This window comes from Clavelina lepadiformis, chromosome 5, assembly GCF_947623445.1.
Source record: "Clavelina lepadiformis chromosome 5, kaClaLepa1.1, whole genome shotgun sequence".
Lineage (NCBI taxonomy): Eukaryota > Metazoa > Chordata > Ascidiacea > Aplousobranchia > Clavelinidae > Clavelina > Clavelina lepadiformis.
The window spans coordinates 10,458,018-10,478,393 of NC_135244.1; the positions used below are offsets into that span (position 1 = coordinate 10,458,018).

The 20,376-nt window shown below is 35.3% G+C and overlaps 1 protein-coding gene across 2 annotated transcripts; it reads right to left on the minus strand.

The window, feature by feature from the left end:
• Positions 1–1,072: 1,072 nt before the first annotated feature.
• Positions 1,073–11,262, minus strand: LOC143459396 (methylglutaconyl-CoA hydratase, mitochondrial-like). 2 transcript variants are annotated; one of them, XM_076956537.1, is made up of 10 exons: positions 11,175–11,262; positions 9,663–9,810; positions 9,427–9,494; positions 7,135–7,222; positions 6,849–7,028; positions 5,869–5,925; positions 5,706–5,791; positions 4,484–4,585; positions 4,291–4,389; positions 1,073–2,571 (listed from the first exon to the last, which is right to left on the minus strand). In XM_076956537.1, exons 2-10 carry the CDS (start codon positions 9,808–9,810, stop codon positions 2,494–2,496), a joined length of 906 nt encoding a protein of 301 aa, XP_076812652.1. In that variant the 5' UTR covers positions 11,175–11,262; the 3' UTR covers positions 1,073–2,493. The 2 variants fall into 2 exon arrangements, with proteins under 2 accessions (XP_076812652.1, XP_076812653.1); XM_076956538.1 differs by lacking the exon at positions 11,175–11,262 and having other exon boundaries at positions 9,663–9,825.
• Between the last annotated feature and the right edge of the window lie 9,114 nt (positions 11,263–20,376).

The following is a 20,376-nucleotide window of genomic DNA, read 5'->3' on the forward strand; positions in this document are numbered from 1 at the left end:
GTTTTGCTGTTTACAAGCAAATCATCTTTTAGTTATAAAACAAAATATTTTCCCCAACTTTCTTGTGACAGTACCAGAGTCGTAATGGCTTGAGTTAGTGACTCGGCTCGTTTTTTTCAAAGATTCGACTTGACTCGAGTCCCTTTCTAAAAAAGTACGGTGCAGCCAAATAAAGCAACTTCTGAAATAATTCTAAACGTTTGTGGTTGATATAGAAATGGTATTTTTGTTGTCTGTTTGGCTTGGTTTCAAATATTAATCGACTCGAGGCACATCTACCAAAAGACTCGACTTGAGTCTTAAAGGTGAATAACATGACTTCTGACTCGAGTTTGATGGCTTTGTTACGACTCTGCTTCTTACACCGAAATTTACTCTAACTTAATTTACCCCTGTTTTACTTTGAATTTTATAATTAGCCTTCAGTGAAGTGCTTTTATGATTCCCAGCAAATACAAAACCTTCATTAAAAACAGAAACGGGTTGTGAAACCTTACTGGGTCAAAGCAAAGGCATAAAAACGCGGCAAATTAATATTTAACACAACGTCTGAGAACAAAATGATTAAGCTATATGTCTACAATTTACATAAGTTGTTATTTTGTAATGTAATGCCTAAAACATTTTCTTCACATCATTCAAAAGGAAATGTGTTTTACATGTTGATAATTTGCAAAAAAAGGTTTGCTTTAGCGTTTTTTCTGATGTAATTAAAAGTATTGCTGTTGATACATTGAGGATTACGCAATCTGACAATACATTTGCTGAGAACGAAAAAGCACATTCACGACATCTAGCGTACAAAAATTACCAACAAGAATTGATCAAACTATCTTCTTTGTTTTAATCATAAGCGCGGTGGGGAAAAAACAATGCCAGCTGCGATTAGCATGCGCTAAAACACAGAAAAAAGCCGAAAATCATTAACATGCATCAAAATGGTAAAGGTAATAACTTGCTACTAACATCTACAACTGTGTGACATTCTGCTTCGCGTTTCGTAACCTTGTCAGAATTGCCATAAAATATTTTAATAATCCATATAGCAATTCACTTCACTTCACAGACCGAATCCTGCACAGTAGTGTATTTAAAAATTTAAACTAGTCACATATATTTCACAACGCAAACCACAGCAAGATATATACAAGAAATCAATCCACAAATGGCAACAACATAGTCCCTACAAGTCCCCACTCCAATAGTCCCTACATAGTCCCATAGGCATAAAGCACTAAGGGTGGTATGGAGAAAATCGGATCAAATTTGATCTCGGATCACGGCTCAGCTGATCCACAATCGTAGATCAAATGTGATCGCTCTGCAGAAACCCGGATCAGCTGATCCGAGGTTGTCGGTCAAATTTTTTTGATATTTGTTCGCTGTAATGAATTGATCACGAAATCATGACGTTTGTGATCAAATTTTTCTTGTAGTCTGGAAAGAAATTTGCGAGTCACTTGTGCGCTGTTCTACAGCTGTGCCTGTGCAATAAGGTCAAGTACAAATGGCAAGACCATTTTTGTTTTGCCTTTCAAAGTATAAATTTGATTTATTAGTATTAATGCTTACTTTTTTTTATTAAATTCAGGTATGAAGCATGAAAACTACTGGTTAAAGGTGGATTAAACGTTAGCAACCCGTGTTGTACCGGTACGGTAGAGCCTCGGCAGTGGGCAGGTTGGGGATAGAGTTTACCTGTAGGCGAGTACTGACTTAGTGTGATACAGTTGTGGAAGGTCTATTTGAAGATAACTTCTGATTCACGGAAACGGAAACAAATACTGAATTGGCCAGAAGATACCTCACCTGACAGGCTGAATTATCGTATTCATTGCAAAGTAGACCGAATAGCTCATATTAAGTTAACTGATAGTGAAGAAATTGATCTTACCCACGAATTGACTTTCTGCATACCACACTTAAGTCTAGCCTGTCTAAATTCATGACATGATACTTTTCGTCATAGACCAAGACCAGCAATTACTAAACAGCACGTTTCCACCATATATAAATAATTGCATAGATTTTTTGACAGCGGTAAGCTTGATTAAAGATAAACATATCAATCAACAAGGTAGGCAATTTTTCCTCATCGTGGTCACCCATTGGCGCAATTTAACTACTTTTAATTGGCAACATTAAGCTTCATAATTGCTTGGTGGCGGTAGTATCGACCAAGTCGTAACGTATAAGCTGTATGATACACAAGTTTACAAATGCAATGAGGCACTATGCTGCGTCAGGTACGATAAAAATAGCGGTAGCAATCTTTGTATGACTGTATGTGGGAAGAAAAACGTCATTTTACCTAGAGCAAAAGCATCCTTATTTACGGCGGAATTATGATCGCGCTGTCTGATGACGTTTCTTTCGGAAGACCGTCGTCGCCCGAAGACATATTAAAATAGGCTGCAAAAAACATTACCAAGTTAGTTTGTAATGATGACGATGATCATGATTTACGTTCTTCGTGTTTTCCAAATGTGCTTTTCAATGGCCTTTGTATTGAGGCGGCCTTTTTTCTTTGAAAGCAGTCAGGCCTTCCAAGCGGTCTTTCGTTGGTATAACCTGAAAACATGTCATTTCAGGATCTGTATAAATCTTTACACGTCAATAACTAAAGTAAGTTTAAAATAAATCAATATATGATATACTATAATATATTTTAAGTTATTATATACTACATAATGCTATTATATACCAATAAGAACAATGTCATACTTTAGCCTTTTCGCACTTTGATATAAGTTAACGAAACGTTGGGAGAAATAAATTTCTGTATATCACCAGTTGTACCTTGTACTGAAGGTTCTAACTAGGTCCTAAGCCCTAAGGAATCTAACTGAACTTGCTCAAACGTAATCTGTAATAAGAATAATCTCTACAGTCTGTGTACGAGCTTTAGGAAGGACAAGAGCAATAGAATTCTCAAACCACTTTTACGAAATTTTCCGAAGTTCACTCGGAACAATTAGACGGAATGACAACATATTTTAGACGAGGCGGATATACTACGAACGGAGTTACTGTACGTAATATGAACGCGATCTGTTTTTGCATAGGTTGGCCTAATCAGGGAAAAGTAACACACTCTCGCCAGGACCCAACGTTTTACGAGTTTTTGCAGACTGGATCTAACGTATTGAAAACAGTTCCATGTCAACTCTACCGATGATTCAGTTGTGATCTTTTTCAACTATGGCCAACCTATGACTGGTGGTAACCATAGTATAGTGAGAAATATTAAAGAAATGAAAGTTGTAATTAGTTTTAGTTAATAAATAGTTGCCACCAGTCATAGTTTTACTTATAACTAGTTTTAACTTAGTTATAAATTATATTAAAGAAGTTAAACAGAACGAGATCGAGCTGTCAGGGAAGAATTGACGAACCAACATTGAAAGCTACTAACATGTGCCCGTGTACTGTGTGTGCTATGGACTGTGTTTTATTGTGGGTTTGGCAGTATTGCGGCGAAGAGCAACAGAAGTCTCATATGACCCAAAAGATGCTCGCGTACCATTTGGAAAGCCTTCCCCTATCACTAGTGACACGTGCATCACAAGTAAAGATCCACCGCAGTAGTGTCACAACAGTCATGTTCAGTAACAACAGTGCCTAGTAGCATAGATACCTTATCTATACAAACATTTGCATTAAAATGCTACGACATGCCAAAGCTTCTGAGTTTTATCCTCGGACTGAGAAAAGTCTGACTGACTCGCATTTCGAAAGTAGTGCGCTTAATACACAGAAAGCAAGTAGCGCACGTTTAGTTCAGTCCACTAAGCGCACATACTCCAGTAAGTGCAATTAGGCTACGTAGGCGAGTGCATAATACAGGCAAATCAATCATGTATTATGTTCTGGAACTGGCTTAATGTGGCGGACCTATTACTATTAATTATTAAGTTAAAAATTGTTTTACTCTATATCAAGTTCTAAGTCTCAGATTTGTTTCTTTATTTTCACAGTTTCAGTTAAACTTCGATTGAATTTTATACTCCAATTTCCATTTCCAAATCACCTAAAGCTTAAGAACAAAGCGCTTTGCAATTTGCATGCATTTGTTTCTTAGTTTGTACCTTACTCCGACTGCAGCTTACGGCTATTGCCGACCGCTAGTCATTGATCTTAATACAATGTCCTACCCAATTGTGAAAACACGGTACTGGATAATTCTTGATGAGAATGTGGGAAAATGCTACCCTGTGTTTATCACTAAGCTCCTAACAATGAACAGATTAATGAACCTACAACTATAACAAACAAAAAATACATAAATACCTGGGCATAACAGGCTTGTTCAAAAGCCATTCCTGAAGCAAGGTCAACTTCTGTCCCACAGTTTATTGCTTGTTTGGCCATTCGTAAAGCAATTGGACCCTACAAGAACATTGATGCATCACACAGTATGCAAGGCGGTTCTTAAATAGAAATTAGAAAAATATAAGCAAACAAATCTTCTTAAAGGACTTACTTGAGGAATAATTTCTTTTGCAAGTTCCAAAGCTCTGTGATATGCTGCATCTCCAGTTTCATTTTGCTCAACTACATGGTTAACTAATCCAATATCGTGCGCCTATAAACAAAATAAAATTTATCATTCCAACTATTTGCATTAGTTATTTAATTTAGTAGAAATTTTACTGAACTAGAATGAAGCATTCGATTCCAAATAAGTAGATCAAGGCTACTTTTTTTTGTTAATGATTTAACCAGATTCTTTTCTACAGAGCACGAAGATACTGAACAACCAGAAGTAGCCTACTTCACAACCAGAAACTATCATTTGCATTTTCTAAATTAGTTTTAGTGAGTCAGCTTTTCTAAGATTTCGTTTCATTTGATAAGTTGGTTTTAGTGGCCATGCTACCATGTTAGTTGTCACCGTCTGTCCAATCATACACACTTCATAGAGAAATTCAAGGCTGTCACATAGTTTTCAAACTCTGCACAACTGAACTAACTTGGTAGCGATATGAAGTGTTAATACAATTTAGTTTCTGATTCTACCACTTCAATGTCACGTTAGCAATCCTTAATGTCACGTTAGCAAATTCTAAATTGTAATTTCTATTAATATAAATGCTACAAGTCTTTTCTATACTGTTCTATTAGCCGCTATTACTTATTGCTATTAATTACTTGATTTAAATAAGCATTATTTTTGGAACATGGAACGGAAGTACGGAACATTACTTGATTTAAATACGCCAGAAAATATCCATGCACTGAACTTATATTATAATGAAAATTTATACTCGGAAACGTAACATGTGTTACATGCAGAAGTCATTCTTATTATAACACAGCCAGTAATAAACACGATTCGATTTATAGAACCATGAAGTTCATTATAAGCTAATGGTAAAATTTTCATTTAATACATATATATAATTATAAAGACAAGAAGTTATCTTGAAAAATCATGCCATACAAACTCTACAAACATCAGCCACACCCCAGTAACATTTTGTCAAGTTTTACATAACACAAAAATTTTTTTCAACATCAACTAAAAACATGAATATTTCCAATTCAACAAGGTACTGCTACCAAATTTTCATGATTGCTTGCATCACTAGTTAGTGAATCGCATAAAGATTGAAAAAAGTTTGTCCAAAAATTTAAAAGCCAATTTTAAGGACAGTCGAAATATACTGCAAATGAATACCTAATCTCATGGAAATAATATATACCTGTTTGCCATCCAGTGTACGCCCAGTAAATATCAACTCTTTTGCGATACTTGGGCCAACAATTCTAGCCAAATTTTGCGTACCACCTGACAACATAACAAACAAAAATGTGTTCAAAACATACAGGGAGTGATGAAAAAATAATCATAGCAGGTAAAATTACCTCCTCCTGGAATTATGGCCAACTTGGTTTCAACAAGACCCATCTTAGCATCAGTAGCTAATAACAAACAACGTTACATTAAAATATGCAGAAACAATTCTAAACCTATTTCTCATGTAAGTGTAGGGTTTGACTTCAAACAATCAAACCTATAATTTAATCATACAATAGAGAAATAAAAACTTGACTGTGCAGATTTAGAATAGGAACTAACATAAGCAGTAGTATAATGATTTAGTGAAAAATTTAACTGCTGATTTGGTTGCATTCAGCAGTTTCAGGGGAAGACAGCTTGTCTCGCTTAGGAGATAATATGAAAACAATTACACAGACACCTCTTTTTCTTAAATGCCTGAGCATAACACTTGAACCTTTGGCACAGAATGTACACTCAAAGTGTGGATACTATACAAATCAAACCAACATTTCTGAGATAATGATATAGGACAACACTACCCAAACTGTGGTTAAGGTACTAGTATTTTATGTTATCAATTGGCTGTTCATATTCGTGATTCTTATCAAGTATCCTTTTACCATGCTTGAAAATGTAATCAAAACTTAATGTGACAGTTCAACTTTAAAATTTTCATTGACTCATTAAATTATGATTTTATAGTTGAGTCATACAAACTGAAACATAACATCTGCTTGCTTAATACTATTCTTTCAATATTAGCATGGTGAATCAGAAATAACAATGCATTCAAAACGTTAAATCTTAACAAAACACAAATGCAACTGGTTAAGTGAATTTATCGTCTTATGTCAAACAAGGTATCTTGCGTTGCATGGCTCATTGCAAAAAGTCACTGTCAGTATGCCAAACAAAAATTACAAGTAGCATCGCCTAGACAGGGTTTAGGTAAAACCATTTCAATACAACAAAACATCATCAAGGAGAGTTAAACTAAACCCAGTGGTGTGATGACTAAGGAAACCATAAACATTAGTCCATGACAACAAGATATATTATATACATGCAACTCTCATATCATATCCCAGAGCCATCTCTAATCCACCACCAACGGCTGTTCCATCTAGGGCAGCAATTGTAGGTACAGGAAACTTCTGCATGTCCAAAATTAGCTGCCTTAGTCTTCCAACAAAAGGCCCAACTTCTTCTGGAGTCATTGTTAATCTCTCCTTTAAATCAGCACCTTTATTTAGAAAAAAAAAAACATTTCAGCATAATAAAATAAACTAAATTTAAATGACAAAAAAGAAGTTGCATGTAGACTAAACAACTGTGTATCATTAAAATACCTGCACAAAAAATTCCAGGAACCATGCTTCTAACAATAAGAACTCGTAAATTTTGGTCATATTTTAATTTTTCCACAGTGTCGCACAACTAGAAAATATGTATGCATAATATTAATTCCTGCACTGACAGTTATTTAAAGAAATGTGATGCCAAACGATGCTTTAAAATTTTCAAATGAATATTTAAACTCATACAAGGAGGAATATAAAACAAAACATGTACAGCTCATGCAGTTAATCAATACATGGCTATCCAACATGCTTTAAAATGCCTCAGATGTATTCTCATTATTATAGAAACAATAGCTGTCAATTTATGATGTACAATTTTGAAATGCCATACAAAACGATTTCGTAAACTGCTTATATGATTTTAAATTGCTGCATACCAGTCTTTTTGTTTTCCAAAAGGACTAGGTTATAGCCCAGGTGGGAAAAATAGGATTCAAAAAAAGATATACAACAATTGACCACTTGCACGTAACAAACTAATTTACAGACAAAACAACAGAATACAACAAAACAAATTAAACAATTATGTTTTGGTTTGGTAGGCAATTTCAAAATGACATTTCACTCAATAAAACATACTACAGTACAGTTGTTTAGGCAATATGCAACCAAATGATCCATCCAATCTACATCTACCTACTAAAAAAATGACAGAAATTTAATCCGACTACAGAGATTCTTAACCATCAAAGAGGTATACAGCAAGGTGACCCCACTGGCCACTTTTCCCTAAACCAGTGCTTTTTAACGTTTATGATGACAGTTCACACTTTTTGGTGTCATGAAAATCTCATCCGCAAGCTGTAAAACATTTGGCAGACTGGCGATTTCGTCATTTGCTCACTTTTTCTTGGTACTACTTGTTGAAATTAAACATTGTATAATACCATCTGTACCAGAATTTGTATTTCAGTATTCGTAACTCCAATTCCACCTGTACGGAAACAAATTGCAACACACCTAACATAGTCTTGAAATATTACGTGAGAGTTTTACTTTGCTTTAAGCGCACATTACGTCAAGGTTAAACTACCAAAGGCCAAATGCGAACAGGATTCGATTTCCAGTTGTGCTACCAATGTTATTTTCATGAGCAAAGTTTGAAAGACAAAGACTTTTGTTCAGTGGTCTTGATGGATACTTCCAAATTCGGGTAATACAAAACAATAATAAAAAATGTGTATATCCATCGGAACTTGCACAAAGACAAGATTGGTAGCCGAGGTTCGAGCGATGAGGATACATCGTCGAGTTTAAGTTGTGCAAACACTTTCCTCAGTCCGAGAATAAAGTTTGTGATACCATTTCATACTAGTTTGTCATGCAACTTTTTTATGCCATCCACGTTACTGCAGTTACGCCTAGCCTAGTTAAAGGCTTCTTTATGGGTTTGTGCAAAGCTCCGTATTCAAGCGAATGGAGTGTTACATAACCAATACAGTTAAAAATATTAACAAAAAATTTGTTTTGCTTCAATCTTGGAAGTTTGAAGTACAGTTATATTAAATTACACATTTAAAAATATGCAAGAATCATCTTAAAGCAAATCGTTTTCAATACAATACAAAGTTAATGTTCGAATTGCACAAATCCAATGAAAAAATATTTCAACAAATTTTATTTCACTGGTTCACTGAAATTAGAAGAAGAGTATTGCTAGGATGATAGGCATTTGAGTAGGTTGGTCAGATCTTCAAATCAAAAATACCACTGTCACGGAAGTAACAAAATGATGAACAATATGTTCTTCCTTGCCATGACACAGTGAACAAACTTGGAATCTAACAAAGAACATAAGTTCCAAACAACTTAAAGAGCGCATGAAAGACTAATAGTAGGCATAACACGGCAAGACAAAAAAAACAGCAGAATGGATCAAAAGCCAAACCAAATTGAGAGATATCATCCAGATTCTCAAAACATCAAATGGCAGACAATTACAAAACTGACAATAATAGATGAAATACGGACATCACTTGAAAACAAAAGGAAGTAAGAAATACCAAAAAACTGCTGGAAAGACATATTGGACACAATACATAAACCTAGAAACTAGTATTTACAAGATGGCATAAGACAGATCTACTTAGAATCAGATTAAGAAAGTCTTTGCTCTGCAGTAGGCACACACAGGTTGCTAATAATGATGATAGGCTGAATGAACAACTTTACTAATTATAGCAACTTATTTTGGCACAATTTTAATAAACCACAGTTTAATTTCAGAAGACGAAATGGACAATATATATGCATAATTAAGGTGAAATTCCAAAACCATACCAAATTTGACAAATTCTTGCTGAACGAGTTTTTTGCTTTTGGTCTATTCATTCCAAGAACCACAATTCCTAAACAACAAATAGTTTGATAGCCTATTTATTAAATAAATATCAAAACATGTCCAGTTAAATATATTTATATATTTGATATATACAACATATATACAACTTTGTAACAACAGTTACAGTATAAAAAAGGTCATTTAATGTTTAATCTCATTAGTGCACATATCACACCATTTAAGTTGCCTTCTAGTCTATCCACCACCAATTCATTGTTATCATGTTTTCTGCCAGAAGTAGACAACAGTCTCCTATAGTTCAAAATAGACCTTCCAGTAACAGGCCACTTACACAAATTGGAAAAACATCGTACGAACATCATCTGAAAGCAGTAGGCCTATATATCATTTAGTGTATGAATGACAAGTGACAACCTGATAGACCAGGGGTGGGCAAACTACGGCCCGCGGGCCGCATGCGGCCCGCGGTCCCATTTTATGCGGCCCGCCGGCACTTGCAGAAACTCCTACTCATCACTTATTGTTTTAATTAAACAGGTTACATGACAAAATATTATTCCCTTTACGAGTGTGTTTTTCTCTTCACTTTCAGTGCGTAAACACACACACTTCAGTCGCGCATGTATTGCAACATGCTTTCAGCAACTAGCCGTACACTTCTCACGCATTGTTTGATTCAATTGTTTGATCATAAAATACAAATACGGTAGCGGCTACCGTAGGCCTTTGTGATGAAGATTGCGTAGCTTTAAACGTAACTGAGTGTGAAATGCAAAAATTGTGTTTAATATGAATATGCGTTTATTTACACACCGGGTAAATTTTCCTACTTTGTAATGAGAGTGTGCGGCCCGCCGGCTGCAACATTTTTTCTAATGCGGCCCTCAGTACAAAAAGTTTGCCCACCCCTGTGATAGACCTATACTAAAAATTAACATGTTGATTTAATGGTAAACATAAACTTTGTACAAGTAATTTGTGTTAGGAAAAATATGAAATACAATCAATAGGCTTGATCCTGACTGGAAAATATGGTGGTTTTCGACAAGCAATTGTGCGAGTAAAAACACAAATTTTGGCTAGACAACCAGCAATGAAACTTCAATTGATCCAGATTTCTTTCAAAAAAGTTTAGTTATGTATATATATTCTATATTTCCAACAATTTTTAAAATGAACAGACCTAATGCAGAAGTGCACAACCAAATGATGTCACAATTTGAGTAGTTGGGATCTAGTGTCAACAAGTGTATCCTGTGGTTGTGCACTTCTGCACTAGACCCAAATGAACTTTGTAACCTACTAACCGATTGGAAAGTACAGCAGTTTTGACAAGAATTCATGCACAGAAAGATGCAAATTTTTGCATGATAGCGTGCACTGAAGCCACAATTTTTTGTTTATTTATTATAAACTGTCGTTTAAACAACTAGCTTTTTTCTGTTTATTTATTATAAACCAGTGTGAAGATAAAAAAGTTCGGCGTACATAATCCTGACTAGAAAGTATGGCAGTTTTCGACGAGAAATCGTGCGTAAAAAGACACAAAATTTAGCGCGATGGCGTGCACTTAAGGCTCACTTATTTGTTTATTTATTAATTATTAATTGGCGTTCAAACAACCATGTTTTCTTTACATCGCAACATAATAAACAACATGTCTTTTTAAGTTTCTTTGCATTCTTTTAGGTATGTACATAAGTTGTTGTAATGACATACTATTTACCAGTTGTCAATCAAGCAGAATCCTAAACTCGCATTGAATTGCGTTGGTAGACGGTGAATCTGTACACACTAACATAGACCGATAGACGTCGTTTTTTTAGAAGAAAATGAAAAACATGAGAAACAAATTAAAAAAATTACTGGGGATCTCCCCAGTGTAAGAGCGTTAATTTTTTGTCATTTTTTTGTAGCAGGCACATAGATATAATATAAACACAGGGTAATAATATGAAAGCAATGTATACTAAAACATATCTTTTAACCATAACGATAACCAACTTTAAAACCATAGTATACAAGACGTATCTTATCTTTTAGTAGACTATAAGTATAATACAATAGTGTTTATATTATATCTATGGTAAAGTTTATGTAACATTCGCCGACCTGTCCGCGAAGTAGTAGCAGGAAACCACGTTTATTTGTTGAAAAAGTCATTGTGTTTTTCCTGTTTTCCACAGTTTGCATTTCGAGTCAGTCCTCTTTTAGACAAGAAGAAGCACAGATGCTGTTTAGAGATGTTCGTCTTCCCACGTGAAGTTGCTGTGCTTAGGCACATGTTTTTCGCCAATAACACGAGTTCAAGTCAGCCGCAGTCGTGAACCAGAAGCAGTTTAACAATAGGCCTATACAGGATATAGCGTATGACTTCTGGTTGCGCTACAGTTTCATCATAATCAAACAATTTATTTTTCGTCAAAAGCGCGGTGGGGACGAAAAGATCAAGCCAGTTGTTATTAGCATGCGCTGGTGATGATGATTGTGTCTCTAAACGTGGTCCTTCCAGAACTCCACAGTTTCTTCGGCTCCATTGGTGTATACCAAAAGGTCGGTTAGTACAGGGCATTGGAGCAGGTGTTCCGCAGTGTCTTCTGCGAGGCAACAGTTGCACTGGGTTGGACCATTATGAAATCCCCATTTGACAAGTGCGCTTCGAGTTCTGAAAACTCCCGAACGGAGTCTGTTGAGGCATATCCATTGTTTCCAGGAGGCTTGATTTCCAGGGACAAGCGTCTCAGCTGGTTTGATAATAAGGTCATGCTTTGGGGGGCAGTCCTTCAACCGTTTCTTCCACAACCCTATTATTGTTTCCTCAGCGAGAGCGCCTAAGGGAGGTGTACAGAACAAAGCTTGCTTGATTTTAGTCATTGTTTATATGCCTCTTACCCGTATGTCATGTGGCCCGAGTTGTGTATTGCTTTGTATCTTTTTTCCTGCTAGCCGCTACTCGTCGGATGTCCGGAGGAGCTATTCCAGGAAGCAGGTACAGACAGCTGATGTTGGTAGGTTTTAGATATCCTGTGATGATGCCCTAACTGTTGTTCAGAGCAGGATAAAAACTTTGGGCATTGTAGATTTGATCCCCATTGCGAGGAGATAAGCTTGTGAAGGAATTTGCTTCACCTCGGCCTTGCAATTTTGAATGTGTTTTTTATACGTCAGAGATCGGTCAAGGGTCACACCAAGATATTGGTGTTCGGGTTTTGGGTGTTCGCAGTTTTCTTGTTTCTATTTCACATGATGTTTAGTGTGCGCTTTGTTTCTCGGTTATTGTGATGGGAGGAGCACAGTTGGGTCTTTGCCTGAGCTAATGGACGGGGAAAATTAACAAAGCCGAGAAGGCTGAAAACGTGCTCAAAAATAAAAAGTAATAATTGCTGGTAACAACTAGCACGGCAACTAAACCTAAAATTAGTTAAACCCACAAAACAAAAGTTAAAAAAGCGAAGCTGAGCAGACGAGTAGTTGGTGTGTTCAAGCAACATATGGTTGAAAATTGCTTCAATGCTGGACATCAGTGGATGGGAAAAGAAAACCCACCGTAAAAGAAATTCCATCCCGAGCAAGAGTCCGGTTTCGGGTGGCCATGACAATAATAAGTTATAGGGCGTTCTTGACGAACCCAAGTTTGTACAGCAAAAGTGCACACCAATGATGACCTTTGGAAGATGTGATAATATTGCTGCTGGTTGTAAGATCTAATTTTCTCTGGTACATCGATAATGATGTACGGAAATAGATGATAGTGTTGAAAGGAAACCCCTCTATTTTCCGAAACTGATGAATAGAGTGACGCTGTTGATGAGTTCTCAATCCAGCAACTGGTTAATCCTTGGTCTTGGTCCAGTAAATATCTAAAATAGTTATGAATTAAGTGTTAAAATTTTACAAGTTACTTTTAACTAAACAGATGCATGTTGTAACCTGCTCGAATTAAATCTTAATTATAGCCAAAGGAAAACAGGTCTGTATTTCCTAAGACACAAGTGCCTATACGCAAAAAAAAAATATATACAGTAAGTAACTAAAGATATTATCAACAGAGTATATAATAATCAATAAGCATACCTACAGTAGTAGACACTTGCAACACAGTTTCACTCAATCTAAGCTTAGCAAGCAACGAAAAAGTCATGAAATTGCACAGCAAGTCTGAAACACTTAGCTTGAAGCGGTAAACGTTTGTATCTAAACGCATAGCACGAAGTAACCACACGAGACACACATTGAAACCATAATAGAGTATCACCACAATGCATATTTGTTTTTCTTAGTTTAATATAAAGTTTTCTAGTACCATCGTCTTATTAAAGAGCTTGTCAAGCAAACTTATCATGTACATGCCGTGATGGATTTACTGGGTATGTCTAGAGTTTGGCAACTTCGAACTTGGTGGTAGGTGGTAGAGAAAAGCAGTAACTGTTTACACGTTGAAAGAAAGACACAGCAAGTGAAGGTTTATTACAAATTTTGTGAAACCTATACATCAACATAATTAATGTTACAGTATTACGAATAATACACAGCTGTTGCCTACACTCAATAACATTGAATATGAGCAAACACTCATTAGTGAAATGCAATTGAAAATATATACATAATAGCCTATAGAGCAGTGGTTCTTAAACTGGGGGGCGTGTAACATTCGTAAGGGGGGCGCGAGAGATGACAAACTGTCTATTATATGAGCTATGTCTAAACATGCTTTCTTGACTTTCACTATAGGTGAACAAGAACAAGAAAAACTTTTACAAATGTATCACGTGTAAAAATACTTAATTTGCACTAAATGCATTTTCTTTAGTTTTACAATTATGATGTATACAGGAAGCCAGATTTTTTTGCTACTAACCTGTAAATATCCGATCAGTTTACGACGTATAATTTTCGAGTCATTAAAGATTGAAAATTGGTGTGCAGTGTCGGCCACACATAATAAAAATAGTAATGTCGCGCACCCGGTTTAAATAGGTTAAAACCAACGTCAGCCAATATTAAAACCGTAAAATGAAGTAAAATTTAATTTTAGTATTGATTTAATAACCAGGTATTTTAGTAATTAAACTAATTGTATTGACACAAAATGAGTGGAAAAAAGAGAAAGTATGACCAAAATTATCTGAAGTATGGCTTTATAGATACCACAGTGAACGGAAAAGTCGTACCGCAATGCGTGATATGCTTAGAAAAGCTAAGCAACGACGTTTTGAGACCAAGTCGTTTGCAGCGTCATCTTCATGAATATAAAGACAAAACCAAGGAACAAACTTGACTGTGAAGCCGACCTAAGATGTGCATTATCTTATACAAAGCCTCGAATTAAACATTTGGTTTCCAAAAAACAACTACATCCTTCACATCAGTTAAAGTTAATTGAAAATAAATTGCTTTTTTGTTTAATGCTTTTTTATTTTGCAATGAGGGGGGGCGCGAAATTTTTAGGTACCGTCAAGGGGGGCGTGTGCCAAAAAGTTTAAGAACCCCTGCTATAGAGAAAAACGAGTGTATAGTGCAATACAGTATATAAAAATACTTGGTGTTGAAGTTGCTTTTCAACAGATTGGTGGCCATGCTTCCAAACTGATATACAGTAACGTAAATGACTTTCCATGAGTGTGTGATAGAAAGACATCTGTACAGCTATATCTAAATAAGGTTTCATTTTCCTGGTTATTGCTTAGTTATTTCTTAGTTTACATAGCAAATAATTCATGTTGGTTCCAAGATAGAATATTACCATTTAATTTTATTCCTAAGAACATGATTTCCTTAATCTTTTGAATTGGAGAGTTGTAAATGATTAGCTGTTTAGTATGATAAGATCTTTTCGAAGAGGTTGAAAAACTCATATATTTTGTTTTGTTTATATCCAAAGATAATTTGTTAGCTGAGAGCCAGTTGAATATGTGCCCCAGGCCATTTCCACTTAACAAAACTGAGTAGCATTTAAGCACCGGGTCATCTGCTAATTTGATTACTAGGGCCATTTTTATTTTGACCTGACGAAATTGCTTATTTGTAGAGGCCACAGTTCTTCCTCCAGTTACCCAAACATAATATTTTGTCGATTTCAGACCCAAAGTAATATTTTGTCGAAAAGTCAAGGTGTTATATTGATTATAAAAAGTGCGTCGTGTTCTTTGGCGATAGATTTAGGTAGCTTGTTTTATTTTGTCCTTGTGAAAAGGGCACTTTGCCTCGATTTTCTCCGCATGGTAAATTCTAATAAACAGCAAATTAAACAGGGAATGCTTGTTGTTGCTCCAATCCAGCTTGATGGTGTTTACTTTTCCTGTGGCCTTCAACAAAAAACTTTTTATCGCACTTCACTATAACCTCGCAAAAATTGCACCTTAAATCACCCCACTGAGTTGCATTAAATTCATCAGAAAAATCTCGACAAATCTGTCAAACTTTTGCTGAAGACGATTTAGCTTGCTTAGGCATTTTTGTATTACAGAATGTCAGTAGGCTATTCCTAAAATCCAAACTGTTGATCTTCGAAAAGACCACGTTTATGAAGAGGAAGTGTTTTGTAAGACTTATTTAAATACGTAACAATGAATAAACAATGGACAATTTGCGATAAAAGTTACTGCTGATCCAAGTGGGCATTGTGACTTATTTCCTGCTTTTATGGGTTAATATGGTTTAATTGTGTCGCAGTTCCTGATTTACAATGCTTCCACGAGGATTTTTACAAAAATTACTCTCGAGAAACACAAAAACTTTGTCAAAAGCCATAATTTGACAAATTTTGACTTTATTGAAAATTTTGACTTTATTGTAAATTTTGACTTTATTTTGACCTATAAACTTCTTAGAAACAATCCCCTAGGTGCTGAAAACAACTTTATTCTTTGATTCGTGGTCAGACGAGGTCCTTAAAAATTTTTGACTTTATTGACTTTTGCGGGCCCTATTGATTACCCATCGTTTTTAACAACGAGTTGGGGGACTTTTCTTCAACAAAATAAACACTTTCAGAGCGTTCTATTAGTGTTGTTTAACAAACTGTTAAAATACTTTTAAAGAGTGCCAATACTAATTTTGTTATATTTTTTTACTCTCACGAGTAGTTGCATATTGCGACTATAGAAATGGGCTGATACGAACCCAAAGCCGAGTAGATTCGCCGAATATCACCAATAGAAAGTCCAGACGAACACGAAAACTGCAGTAACAATGGCGAACCCGATTGCAATATTTCGTATTAGTATATCGATTTTGTAAGGAAATGATGATCTAGTTTAATGGCTAGGCTAAAGTGAAGTCAACATTCCCAATTTACGTAGTGTTTTTGCTTTCTCAATTGCCATAGAAACAGTACTTTTTGAAACAAAACAATTTGTTTAGCGGTTACGCCATGTTACAACAAAGATTTGGCAATTTTTGGATAAATTTTCTTCGTTTGGTGCTGATAGGAATAGGTTTGGGATTCGTTGGTGTCGACCTATATATCCTTCATGATATTAGGGTTTGCACTAATTAGATTAGATTAGATTTTGGAAAACAACCTGTATAAACTACAGTCCTGCTTCCCCCACAAAAAAAGTCGACAATGGACGTAGATACATCCTAACGGAAGAAAAAATCAGTTGGATTACATCGCCATAAATGCAAACTGGGTCTGCTCAGTTCAAAACTGCAGAAGGTATTCAAATTGTAGAAATAGTATTAGACAACAGAATTGTATCCTGTCATATCCGACTGCGACCAAGCAGAAAGAATGAAAAGTACGAGGTACGTAAAAGCTACAACCATTGTTGTAATGACTCAAGTGAACTGGAGTCATGTTTTTTGATGACTCGACTTGAGTCAAATTCCGAAATGATTCGAGTCACAATCGTGAGGGCAAGAAAAATAGCTTTAGGTAACAAAATTAGATATTTTCCTTAACAGTTATAACTCTCTGTAAAAGGCTAAGTTGATGATTAGTGAACGGGTGTTTTTAACCCAGTATAATCAGCACAGTATAATAAAAAGCAGGAAATAAAATGGCACTCTAGGGTTAACGTCTATTTTTCATTTCTCTACACAAGCTTTCGCAATCATCAACTTGCTTGATCAGGTGTAAAAGATGGTTAATAAATATTTTTAGAATATCATATGTAGAGACATCGTCTTAATTTCTTAGTACACCTGATGAAGCAAGTTTATGCTTGCGAAAGCTAGTGTAGAAGAATTAAAAATTATAAATAAAACTTAATCCCAGAGTGCCATCTTATATTCTGTTTTTTTTTCCATTTTACTATATACAGGGTTAACACGGTTCAGCTACCATCATCTTAATCTCTGTAATAAGTATCAACCAGAGTAATTTGTAAACAGCCATAACGTTATGCTAATAATCAGTTTAATGCAACGCACATTGTGATCTCAGGATAGTTTTAGGAGCATTGACTTGATTTGACTCAAGCCACAGGTTAAACCGACTCCACTTGCCACGAGTCACAACTCAAAAAGACTTGAATTGAGTTGAGTCTGAAAAAATGACCTGGTTACAACCGTAGCTAAAACTGGGAGGGGTCCTTTCCAAAACCAAGAAACAACAAAAACTATCAAAAAAACTGAACAATTCCAACTTCAAAATGCTAACCTAAATGATAACACCACTGCTGAAGACTTCAACAACCTTCCGACCAAAGCGACCAAAGATGTTCTGGACCAACTTGCAGGAAAACGGAATGGGTGTCAAAGCAAACAATCAAAACATTTCATCATACAAACCACAAGAAAAAGCAATAACATAGCATCTAGGTCTAGGCAAAAGAAATCTTGGTGAGGGTTTGTCGGCGGACCAGGCTGCGAACAACTAAATAGTAACCTACGAACTATCAGTGTCTTGATCAAGCTATGCTCCGTTGTGTAAGTCACTGACAGACAAACAAATTTCTAAGTGTGATTTTCATTCAATTCCCGGTTTATTCTATAGTGGCTACATTTACAAACACTTACATTTAAGTTGCATTACAAGTCGGTCTATATTATTTGTGAAATCGCATTGCATATAACACAATTTTAGCTAATTTTTTTTATCAGAACAAGAAGCAAATAAAATAACAAATCAATGTTTAGAAACATATTTTTAAATAAATTTGACTGTGCACACACTTTGAAAATATATTTTGGATAAAAAACATTGGCAGAAATTTGAAAATTTATCAGAAATTCCTTTTATGATAAACAACATCTGCTTTACTAAACAGTTCAGCAAAAGCAAAATATCACACCAACACAAGCAAAATCTGAACGTGGCTTGGTCAAAAGCATTCCGCAAGGTTGACATCGAAATATTACGACAATCACTTCTTCCAAACGGAGAATATCATAACAAATTTTCATTTCAAATTGCATTTTTCAAAAATTTGTTTACTTCAAAGACTTTTCAAAAGTACAAACATCTTCGTCGAATTTTCTATTTTTGTCTGAGCAAAATAAAAACTAGTTTCTATAGGAACAAGTTTTTCTTCTCTGCTTTCCTACTTTCTTTGACCACATCACCCTAAGCCCTAAGGTATTTATCTATGAAGCTTTTCTCTCTTAGTGTCTGTCCACAAATTTTATATCAACCGTATGATGGGGCTGGTGCACTACGATTCATCGTAATGTTTCTTAACTGTGAACCACGGACCTATAGATTGACTTTCACTATATGCTCTACCTTACTATCGATCAACCTCACTGAACCATAGATAGAAAACATTTAAAATATCTTTCTTAACCTTAAAACATATCCTATAACACCCATCACACGGCAATGGCAAGCTACCTGAAGGCTGATCTATCTCATACTTGAAATATGTTTCTTCATCCTGAAATTTGAGGATCCACCATCTTTATTCTGCGCCCTTATACTCAAACATCAACATGTATATAGCCTATAACCGTACATTTACGAATTAAGTCAAAGAACGTGAATTTTTTTGGCATCGAAAGGTTACTCTTGGTGGCTGGAGCAGAGAATTTTTTGCGCAATTCATTTAACTTGGGGGTTATTCCACCATGAAAATTTTTCTTAAAGTTGCGTACTTTTCTTAATGGATAAACTTAAAGTAATATTATTTTACTCGTACATATAATATTAATTCTGTAATACTTTCAATCTACTGAGCAGGAACGAATATAAAATTGCACTCTCCGATCAAAAATAAAATTTGACGTTCACTGTTATATCAAGAGCAGATAGCGCAAAAATGTTCTTTTACTTGACAGTATAGATTCTGTTTTTAAACAATAACACACTTTTAAATTTTGGTTTTATATCTGCTTTTTCAAGTCTTCTATTTTTAACAAACAGCGGCGTAGATTTAATTTCAATCATAAAAATGAGCCTTTCGATAAACGTTGCAGCAATGCTCCAAATTTTATAAAATGTAGGTCCTTTACGCTTAGTTAAGACTCAACAAACAACTATATATATGACGTTTATTTATATTTATTAATTATATACGTTTCGATTTGCACCGAGAAGAAGAGTTGTGCAGACCAAATTTTTAGATCAAATATTTGCCATTATGAAATTATCACTTGTACGCTCATCTTCTTTATTGCTCTTCAACCGTATATCAAATGTGCATGGCACAGGGATTCGATCGTGTATATTGTAAAGCAATTCATGAACATAAAAGAAGAAGTTAACTATGACTACATAGAGTTAATACGCTCACAGATATACATTTTATTCTGGTGACTTAATTAGTTTACTTGTAATATAACAGAAAACCGGATTTATTGTTACATGATGATCAACATGTTTACTGCTGGAATCTTGTCTACACTCTTATTAATTTGCACGTTTTCTTTGACACTAAATATTAGCTTATTATTTAATCATGTGCAGCCTGACATGATTAACAGTGGGCGGAATTGGACGGACTTCTTGGATTGACCCGGGGCGGGACAAATACCGTCTCAAATGA

What these genes read in the sequence shown, in the direction of transcription:
- LOC143459396 (XM_076956537.1), bottom strand. Translation starts at nt 9,810, where the DNA reads ATGATGTTCGTACGATGTTTTTCCAATTTGTGTAAGTGGCCTGTTACT. An exon ending in GCAAGAATTTGTCAAATTTG is followed by an intron (nt 7,223 to 9,426) that starts GTATGGTTTTGG and finishes CATATTTTCTAG; the next exon opens with TTGTGCGACACTGTGGAAAA. An exon ending in TCCTGGAATTTTTTGTGCAG is followed by an intron (nt 7,029 to 7,134) that starts GTATTTTAATGA and finishes TTCTAAATAAAG; the next exon opens with GTGCTGATTTAAAGGAGAGA.